Here is a 10,650-nt window from a genome sequence, read left to right as displayed (position 1 = left end):
TTCACCCTGTTTTTTAAAAATGATGAATATTACAGCAAAACTGTTTCACTTGTGCACCCGTGTCCTAAGATTTCTTCATCTCTTGTCTGTTTGCTGAATGTTAAATCAACACATGACCGGGTCATAATGACCCCAAAGCTTTCTGAATTCACAATCAAACATTCAAAGCTCCGCATGTGTGTTTAATCTCGCCACTCTTGACCTGAAACGGCGAGCAGATCGTTTCGGCAGCATGAGGACGAGTCTGATCCTGCTGGCGTTTGTGGGCTTTGTTCAGAGTCTAGTGAGGTAAGGACACGCTTCACTGGTTTATCTTTATGCACTTGGCTTCATTTTGTGATAAATGGCTGACTAAATTACCGTTTTTTGCTTTTTTAATGTGAGAAAGAGTAAGATGAAACTGCATTTAAAAAATTTCCATTTTTGTTTGATTCAATGTTTCTTGACAATCGTAAGAAAATAGTTTCCACACCTTGAAAAGGCGGTATGTATAAAGTTTCCTCAGTATTTTTGTCTTTTCTAGAACAAACATCAAAACATTTTTAAATCAATGTAAATTTGCTTAAAGGAGAAGTCCGGTGTGATATTGACCTAAAGTGTGTTGAATCATGATACCGAGTGAAAACGTACCTTGCATATCTCATCTCGGTTTGTGTCCTGCAGTCCGAAATCTAGGGTTAGTTAGCCGATGCTAACAACAGGTTGTCAATGAGGGTGAATAGGGCATCGGAGTAGCCATGCAAATAAATCACTGTTTTATGCCAGTTACGAGGCACAAAGTAGCTCCACACTTCATTGGTAGACTTCCAAAATTCAGCGGCTCACAATAGGAGCCAGGGCTTTTTGTCCCCTCGACAGTCATTCTGTTAGGTCTACTTCATATGTCCCACCCCATACTTGGTGCACAGGACACTTAAACCTCAGGGTGAACCACAGCTGCTTTAGGGCCCTGGCACCTTTGAAGGCTTTGACAACTTTGTCTGTTTTGACAACATGACAGTGGCTGCATACCACCAAAGAGGCCCAAGATTGCCCCCTCTTAACACTGGCAAGACTCCCCCTCTTCTGAACACTGGAGTCACATCTCTCTGAGACATCATGACACTCCCTGGTTTGAGACTGAGGAATGCTGACCCTAGATGGTTCAGATGATCTAGAGTGGGCCACTTTACCTCAAGGAAAAACGTTCATTATCTGATATTCATCTCATTGGAGAAGCTACAAATGGCTTAAATTGCTCCTGCATACCTTTCCTCCAGTGACCCTGCTTCAAAAGAGCCAGTCATGGTTTCCAAGTAGTGCATCTGTACATCTGACAGCAGCACCTTGGTCTATTCCACTGTGGAGGGATCTCCTCTCCCAAGCTAGCGGCTCAATCTGGCACACTCAGATAATGGCGTCATTCTGGGTTTGCTCGAGCAGGATGTCTATTAGTGACATCTGGCTGCTCATCGCCACCCATGTTTGTTAGATTCTATAATGTCCCCACAATGCAAGTGTGGTTCCTGTCTGCTTGAATATTAGACTATGGTGCAACGAATGCCACCAAAGTCTGTGCCCTTTTCAGCTTCTGTTGGCCTGATCCCAGAACATCAAACCCTACTTGTAAGTATTACGACTATCAGTGCACCTCCTCCTCAAGGTTTCTGAGATGATCGATATAACACATCTCTTATCACTGTGAGAATATACAGATAGGTTTTTCAGAATAATAAAATTTCTCCTGTTTCAGGTTACCATTAAGTCGTTTGCCCTCAGTACGTAGTCAACTTCGAGCAGCTAACCAGCTGGATGGGTTCCTGCGTGAGCACCACCCAGATGTCTTCTCCCGGCGTTATGCCCAGTGTTATCCAGCCGCACAACACTACCTTCGTATGAGTGGCAGATCCACAGAGAGACTCTACAACTTCATGGATGTGAGCTCTTCTCTTGTTAATCTACTCTTACACACTCCTTATATGGTCTAAACTTACTTACTAAACTTAAGCTGCCTTATTACATTACCTTCTATCACAGGGGTCACCAAACATGGTCCTGGAGGGCTGGGGCCTCATTTATAAAGACTTGCGTAGAAACCATCCTTGATTTTATCTAAGAACTTTTCTGATTTGATCGTAAGAGCGATTCAGAGAAAACGAACGTACGCACGAAATCCATGCGTAAGCCAGTCATTCGGATTATAATTCACAAATGATCGTGGAATTGTGTGCAGCTGAATGTTCCGCCGTCGAAACGCCCCTGCTTAATTAATTAACATATAAAATGAGCTCATTCCTAAAGCAAAAACTCTGTGACAATGGCAAGTAAAAAGGAGCGCAAGAAATCAAATTATAGTGAGGCTGAACTATCTGCAATACCAGGCATTACCACAAGGAAACGGTCGTACGCCAAGCTGGAATCTGACGTGGAGATAAGTACTTTTCCACGTCAAAGACGGTTTTTATAAATCTGTACTTTGACGTGGATTTGATCGTACGAACACTCTAAGATCAAATCAGTGCGTAAGAAAGTTTTATAAATGAGGCCCCTAGTGTCCTGAAGAATATATCTCCAACTTGCCTAAACACACCTGCCTAGAGGTTTCAAGTATGCCTAGTAAGACCTTTATTAGCTGCTTCAGCTGTTTAGGGTTGGAGCTAAACTCTCCAGGATACCAGCCCTCCAGGACAGAGTCTGGTGATCTTTGTTCTATCAGATAAAATGTGTTTAATAATATAATTATGCCTTAAGAACGATAACAGGGTTGACCGCTGTACAGTTTAATAGACCTTGCCCACAAAGTCATGAAAGATGCTGCTTGGAAAGGGAATATAATGCTTTCTACAAATATCTGCACTACAATTATAAGTTGTTTAGGGTTTTTGGAAAACATGACCTCATTACATTAAGGTTAAGAATGAAACAGACATTAAAAATACCATGTTGTTGTGTACTGTACAGGCACAGTTTTTTGGTCAGATCAGTCTGGGCAAACCAGAGCAGAACTTCACTGTGGTGTTTGATACAGGATCCACTGATCTCTGGGTCCCATCATCTTACTGCGTGAGCCAAGCATGCGGTAACTAACACACATTCATCCCCATTGAAAAGTGTGTGTCCATATGAATTGACCTGGTTATTGTTTGTGCTGTTGGGTCATGGTGTTCCTCTCTTGGCACAGCAATGCACCACAAGTTCAAGGCCTTTGAGTCAAGCACGTACGCACATGATGGACGAGTTTTTGGCATTCATTATGGCTCTGGTCACCTGCTGGGAGTGATGGCCAGAGAAGAATTAAAGGTATCTGATCACTATGAGCCATCATATTTATGCTATAATATTAATCCTGTTTTTTTGTGTGCTTGTCCCGGTTCAGGTGGGCTCTGTGACGGTTCAGAATCAGGTGTTTGGGGAGGCTGTATATGAGCCCGGTTTTGCCTTTGTCCTGGCTCAGTTTGATGGGGTTCTGGGTTTGGGTTTCCCTCAGCTGGCAGAGGAGCTGGGTTCTCCTGTGTTTGACAGTATGATAGTGCAGGGCATGCTGGATGAACCCGTCTTCTCCTTTTATCTCATGTAAGAAATCAAAACAACATCACTTACAGATTTACATTTTATCTGATGGTAATACTGAGGGCACTGAAAATGATATATTTGGCATGAGAATGTTTCAGGTTGTGTGTATCCCTAGTTCCTTAAATAGGAAACAAGATTTTGTATCATTTGCTGATGCTAAGGGAACACCTTTGTGGATTGTCTGAAGCCCATATAGAAATTCACCAGTTCATTGGCTGATTGCTTTAAAATACAATATCATTGGTGCCTTAAAAGGCCCAGTGCACTGTTTACCAAAATACATATCAACAAACAGAAGAACCGTATTTGGAGAGATCCAGCCTGCTGCAATGAAAATGTCTTTCAAGGATGCACCAAAGCTTGAGAGGAGGTGACGCTTCTTGTTCAGTAAGCTCAAACAATGTGGCTCATAAGAAAATGAAATGTTATTCTTGTGCGCCAGATAAACCTGTACAAAGGCCACTAAAGCACACAAACAGCAATTTGCATTTACACCACTGGGTAGTGCAGTCAGTCATATTTGTTAAACTTGAACAGGATGACGTTAATGCATAGAAACCACAGAGAGAAACCACAAAGAGCATTGGGCTGTTTTGCTTAAAGCAAACAGACTCAACTTCTGCTTTCCGAACCTCCCAAATCTATTCCACAATAATAGGATGCAGTCTCCATCCTGTATTTCAACCTAGGTCTGAAAAGGAGATCCACACCCCAGTTTAGCTGACCCAGAACGTGAAGAGTCCTGATGGACAGGATTCTGTCCTGAACCTACAAGAGGGTGTGTGCTACAATAAACCTCAACATGGCACAAGAACACACTCTACCTTGCTGGTTGATGTATAACCTTACCATCATGTCCATTCAACAAGAACATGGAAGTCTTGAAGTTCTAGAAAACAGTACTACTGGGCTGAAAGTACTGATAAAATGGTAAACGGGTGCCCCAGCCCACAGGGAAACCATCAGAAATCACACATTTTGACAGTAGATCCATTGAAACTCATTGGAACAATGGGTTCAAAATATGAAATTGGTACCATGATTTGTGACTCCTATAATGAGTGAGCCCATTGCAAGATGACCCAGCACTAAAAAGGAATGATTGGATGCTTTTTCTCAGGAAGAAATTGGCTTTATTTGAACTGTTTCATGGAAAGAGCTGTATCATGCCTGAATCCTGTTCCACCCCAAGGAACTGCTATGAATTCTATTGTGGTGCTCCATAATCAGTTGCTTTGACTGTGCTATTATAAATCACGTTTAAATGCAGGTTTTAAAAACAGATGCCTAGGAGTAAAGGAGCCAAAGGAGTAAAAGCTGCATCCATGCATTTTGTGAATGTGCTTGGAGCATTGGCAAGACCAAAAGGCAAGACTTGATATTGGCATGTTTAGCCCCCAAAAGAAAAACTGATGGATCAAAAAAATGTTTTGCTGTTGACTGTATGAACAATGAAATGAAGCATCCTTTAGATTTTTTGTTTCAGAAGAGACCCTAGCTGGATCTAGTTAAGCATTTGGTTAAATCTAACCATTTCAGGTCTAAAACTGCACTCACCTCACCATCTTTCTGTGGTGAAAATATTGTCTGTAAAGCCCTTTTCTTTTGGCAGAAAAAAAAACCCATTGCTGCTTTCTGCAACAGAAAAATAATTTCCTGCAACATAAACACGATCTCTTGGGAACCAACTGTCATGGAAAATAGGGACAGCAAATTTGATTGACATAATGATGGTGCTTTATTGTCCAAATTACCCAACTTGCATCTGGTCAGTGAAAGCATATATTTTAAAGCACAATTTTCTGAGCAGTGGCACTGACCAACTGTGATGATAGCATGGTTTAAGGATAATTTTTATATATAAGTTTTGTTCTTTTATTTGTAAAAGACAAACCTCAACCTTGAAGTAGAAATATTCATGTTCATTTTTTCTCTTTTACTTTTTTATTTAGGTTGTGATGCTGATCTTCACTGTATGTCCTCATATTTATTACAGGAACAATGGCTCTGGCTTTGGAGGGGAGCTGCTGTTTGGAGGGGTGGATGAAACCCGTTTTGTTTCTCCCATCAACTGGATTCCAGTCACTCAGAAGGGCTACTGGCAGATCAGACTAGATGCGTGAGTGACTTCACTTCCATTAAAACACTCATTTGACAGACAATCCCAACAGAGATGAGTGTGTTGTGTTTGTTGTGTCTAGTGTGAAGGTTCAGGGAGCTCTGAGTTTCTGCTATCGTAGCACTAAAGGCTGTCAAGCTATAGTGGACACAGGAACTTCTCTGATCGGCGGCCCATCCAGAGACGTCCTGCTCCTCCAGCAGTTTATTGGAGCAACACCCACCGCTGTTGGAGAGGTGATCATGAGACCCTGTCTTTTGCAACAGCACATACTTTTTAATACATAGTTATAGCTGCAAAATTCAATATGGATTGGCCTCTAGTGATCAACTTTCTGTTTCATCAACCTCAACTGTAATTGTTTGATTGTGGGTTTTAGTTTCTTGTAGACTGTGTCAGGATCAGCAGTCTTCCTGTAGTGTCCTTCCTGATCAATAATGTGGAGTATTTCCTCACTGGAGAACAATACATCAGGAGGGTGAGTACAACATATTACAGACGTATTCATCCTGCTGCTCTTCTTTTTTCACGCTAGTTTATGGAAATGACTATGCCATGAGGATACCCTTAAATTTTGGGGCCAAACTCATAGTCCCAGGTTGACATTTTAACCTCTGCTGTGTTTGATGCTGTAATTTCTGCTTGCAGCTATAATTCTTTAATAGAATTGTAGAATTGCTACTGTCTTTCAGTCACATGTTCAAACAACATCTCAGCTTCTACAGTCTTTTTGGGATACATTTTGTATTGCTTTTGCATAGAGAGGGTCAAATACAGTTATTTCTTCACAATAAGCAAAACCAGACCCTCTACACCCCACCCCCCAATTCCAGCCCCCGCCCAGCAGTGGTCCCCCAAGGGGCCACCTTACAATAAAAAACAAATTGCCAAGAAATTGCAGGAAAAAATTGCAGAAATTGCAAGAAATAAATAAAATAAATTTACAATAATAAAACAATAATAATATACAAGTAATTTATACATTTTGTCACATAGATCATCAGAGGTTTGAACATTCGAATTGTACCCCAAATTAAATTCTACCATCTTTTTCTGATTTCAAATTTCCATGCCTCAAGGGTTAAGGCTCTAGCTTTATTTATTCTGGCTGTTGAAAGTTCTAACATTACTATATCGCACAGCTAAAGAATGTGGAGGGAGCCATCTTTGCGCAATTATCTTTTTGGCAGATGTTAGTCCTGCCAACCAGATCTTTCTTTGTAGTTCTGGAAGCCCTAAACTAGAATCGTCATTTAGAAGAAGCACACCTGGTTGCACTGGTATATCTTTTCCTATCATATCAGACAGTACTGATGAGGTCTTTTCCCAAAACTCATAAACCTTCTCACATTCCCACACCAAATGCATGAATGTTCCCACTTGTTGGTAGGGACAAAAATTACAGTGGGGGCTTGCAGATACTTTGATGAGAAAAAGTTTCTTTGGTGTCCAATATAATCTGGGACAGAATTTGAAATGAATTAATTGGTGGTTTGGATTTTTTGATGGACAAAATATATTTTTCCATACTGTTTCCCAATCAGTCGAGTCCACAGATAGCTCCCTTACCCAAATCATGTGCAGTAGTAATTGCTTTATTTTAACTTCAAAAAGGCGAGGATAGACAGCTGACATTACATTTTGTTAAACTGGATGTGCTTCAAGAGCTGACCCCCAAGGGACTCCATATGCCCTGAAGGCTGAACGCAATTGCAAGAACAAAAAAATTATAATGCAGGTACATTAAAAGTTGAAACTATGTTGTAAAACTTAACATACTTTTATCATCCCATATGTCAGCAAGAGTCCTTATTCCCTGCTTTGACCACTGTTCAGATGAACCATGTTTAATATTCCTATTTTGCCATAAGTGTGTTTGTAGGTGCCATTTGTTATCATAACTTAATAATTTCTCCACTGCTCTAAAAGTGCTAAATGTGTTTGTTATGATGGGGCCGAATAATTGTTGGCAGTACTTTAAAGAGAGTCCAGAGAAAAGTATGTCTTCAAGTCTAATTGGTCTAACGATTGCTGCTTCTTTTTCTCTACAAGATGTGGAATTCATAGAGTCAAACCATGTCTTGACTACACGCATTTGGAATGCTTTATGATATAGCTCAAAATTTGGAAGAGAGAGACCTCCTTAAAAGAAATGGAGCAAATTTGATCTTGTCTTATTTTTTGAGCTAAGGGTTCGAGGGAAAATGCAAATAATATTGGTGAGAGGGGCATCCTTGCCTCGTTCCTCTCAAGATATCAAATGGTTAGGTATGTAAGCCATTTGTTGCTATAATTGCTGATGGATTATTATAAATTATTCATACCATATTAATACATTTCTCATCAAACCCAAATTTACCTAGCACCCTCCATAAGTAATCCCAATTTAATCTATCAAAAGCTTTATCCGCGTCTAACGATAAAACTGCACAAGGGGAATTTTTATCTTTACTTTCATGCACTATGTGTAGCAACCGACGTATATTGTCTGCAGCCGAACGATGTGGAATAAAGCCAGATTGATCACTGTGAACCCATTTACAAATATATTTTTCAAGATGTATGGCTAAGACCCTAGCATAAACTTTTAAATCAGAATTTATTAATGAAATTGGCCTAAAATTTGAACATTTAATATGATCTTTATCTCTTTTTTTGGAATTAAAGTGATCTGTATTTATTTGTTTTTAATTCATTTGACTTTTTTGGATTGCTGTGTTTACTGCAGCATGCATAATTGGTCCTAATAGATCCCAAAACTGGAAGATTAATTCTGGAGGGATCCCATCTTGCCCAGGTGGTTTCCTCTTCTTTGCCGTTTTCAATGCTGCATACAGCTCCTCAAGTGTTATAGGTTGGCTTTTTGCGTTAATCGTGGTAGATCAATGTCATGTAAAAATGTATAACACACAACCATATCTATACTATCTTTGAGGTGATATAAATCTTTAAAATGTTCAGCAAAAGTTTTTATCTCTCTTAGATTGGTTATTAGGTCTTTTGCAGGAGAATAAACGGTATCAATTATAGCCCTAGCTTCACTTTGTCTGAATTTTAAAGCCAATAACTTGCTGGGTCTTGGACCATTAAATATATTAAATAAAAATAATTCTGTCGAACTCTATGCATTATAAATTCAGCCTTTCTTCGAAGCAGATCGTCTAACTTGGACCTGGAACTCTTTAATTCACTTTCAACAGATTTTGAAATTTGTTTCTTCAGTTCGGTTTCCTGGGAGAGGCAAATTTGTTCTAATTCCTCAATTTGTGCTTTTCTTACTTTATTTAAATGAGAAGAGAAAGAGATAGCAAAACCTCTAATAAAGCCTTTAGTAGCCATCCATACCATCATGTGATTATCCACACTATTAAGGTTTATGTTCAAAACGTTTTTCAACTTATATCTAAAACCTATTAGAAACCCAGAATCCTGTAGAAGAGTTGTATTAAATTGCCATCTTGGAGATCTATCATGTGAGCAATAAATAAACTTTGTCAGCAATGGGATGTGGTCAGATATTACAGCAGGTAGGATTGCAATGCTCTCAAAACACATCCTAAATTCACGAGAACATAGAATATAATCTATTTTAGAATGTGTCTGATGCCTTGAAGAAAAGGAAGTATAGTCTCTAACCAATGGATTTTGAACACGCCATGCATCTGTCAGATTTGCTGATGTTATCTCTTGTGATTTGGTGAATACAGTGGTGGATTTATCGAGCCTTAGTTTGGCAAGTGCATTCATGTCTCCACCTATAATGAGTGCATAATCGCTTAGGAGCAACAACTTATTTGTTAACACCTGAAAAATGTTTACACCAAAAACTGCTGGGGCATAGACGGAGACAAACGCTATCTTCTTACCTTCCATACTTGTACAGAAATAGCTCAACCAGATTTATCGTTACTATATTTTTCAATAACAAGAGGAAGGTTTCGTTTGAAGAGGATAAGAGACCCCTTTGTTTTTGTGCCGTCACTGGATGCATTTCTTGGACTAAAGCCACATCTACGCAGTGTCTTCGCAAATTATCCAGAAACTTTGTTCTCTTTAAAGGACCCTGTAAAGATTCTGTTTAAACCTCTGATGTTGACAGATAAAATTTAAGTATTAACCATTGTCAAAGAGAGTTTGAACTTGAACTTCATTAAAAGTCAAATAATGAATTAATGAATAATGAAAAATATAATGAATTTCACTAAAATAACAGAAGAAATAAATGGCTGGACAAAACTCTCCCCTCCCCTCTCCCGCCGACTGCTGGCTGGGTAAATCAGAAAAGATTGGATTCCCACTGCTCGCGACTCCTTCTGTGTATCAGCGAAGCTTCTCCGTTTTTTTACAGTCTGATGATTCCTCTGGTTTTCTCTGTAGGAAATGTTGGACAATAAGGAGATTTGCTTCAGTGGCTTTCAGTCCATAGACATCCCTTCTCCAGCTGGACCCGTCTGGATTCTAGGAGACGTTTTCCTCTCTCAGTTTTACAGCATCTATGACAGAGGCCATAAACGGGTGGGATTGGCTCATCTTTCAGGAAGGTCATAGATCTCTGTATAGATCACATCTGGGTCATTCTGTGTCAAATCAAACCAAATTTCAATAATTTTTAAGTTGAGCTTTATTATCATTCCGATACATGTGTGGACATACAGTGGAACAAAATGTGTCTTGCAGGACCACGGTGCTACATAAATAAACAAATGTAAACATACAACACTAGACGTAAGAGCATTTTTTAAACCTATATATAGCTAACTGAAGTGATAATCTAACTATACATATACTATAAATAATTGACTATACATGTAACCTAAGACAGACTATACAGGTACTTTACACAATATTATACAATATCATGCAAAAGAGGTATTAAGGTTGAAAAGCAAGTACTGCAATATGACTTGTGGTGCATTAACAAGTAAACATTTGTGTGATCTGTTTTCCCTGCTTCCTGTTTGCCTTGCTGCAGAGTGGTC

General features: G+C 39.4%; 1 protein-coding gene across 1 annotated transcript; it reads left to right on the top strand.

Annotated features, from left to right (window-relative positions):
- Nucleotides 1-161: 161 nt before the first annotated feature.
- On the top strand, nt 162-10,388 carry nots (nothepsin). Its single transcript, XM_073840552.1, has 9 exons — nt 162-288; nt 1,733-1,916; nt 2,941-3,058; nt 3,161-3,279; nt 3,356-3,552; nt 5,549-5,671; nt 5,754-5,907; nt 6,051-6,149; nt 10,049-10,388. Exons 1-9 carry the CDS (start codon nt 233-235, stop codon nt 10,217-10,219), a joined length of 1,221 nt encoding a protein of 406 aa, XP_073696653.1. The 5' UTR covers nt 162-232; the 3' UTR covers nt 10,220-10,388.
- The last annotated feature ends 262 nt before the right edge of the window (nt 10,389-10,650 follow it).

This window comes from Garra rufa, chromosome 5 (genome assembly GCF_049309525.1).
Source record: "Garra rufa chromosome 5, GarRuf1.0, whole genome shotgun sequence".
NCBI classification, from domain to species: domain Eukaryota; kingdom Metazoa; phylum Chordata; class Actinopteri; order Cypriniformes; family Cyprinidae; genus Garra; species Garra rufa.
The sequence above is the reverse complement of the archived record's forward strand: the minus strand, read 5'-3'. Positions and strand labels throughout refer to the sequence as shown.

Bases quoted from the DNA above. Each gene is read 5' to 3' on its own strand.
- nots (XM_073840552.1), top strand. From the start codon at position 233: ATGAGGACGAGTCTGATCCTGCTGGCGTTTGTGGGCTTTGTTCAGAGT. The intron at 5,908-6,050 runs GTGATCATGAGA...TGTGGGTTTTAG, and splicing joins CACCCACCGCTGTTGGAGAG to TTTCTTGTAGACTGTGTCAG. The intron at 6,150-10,048 runs GTGAGTACAACA...TTTTCTCTGTAG, and splicing joins GAGAACAATACATCAGGAGG to GAAATGTTGGACAATAAGGA.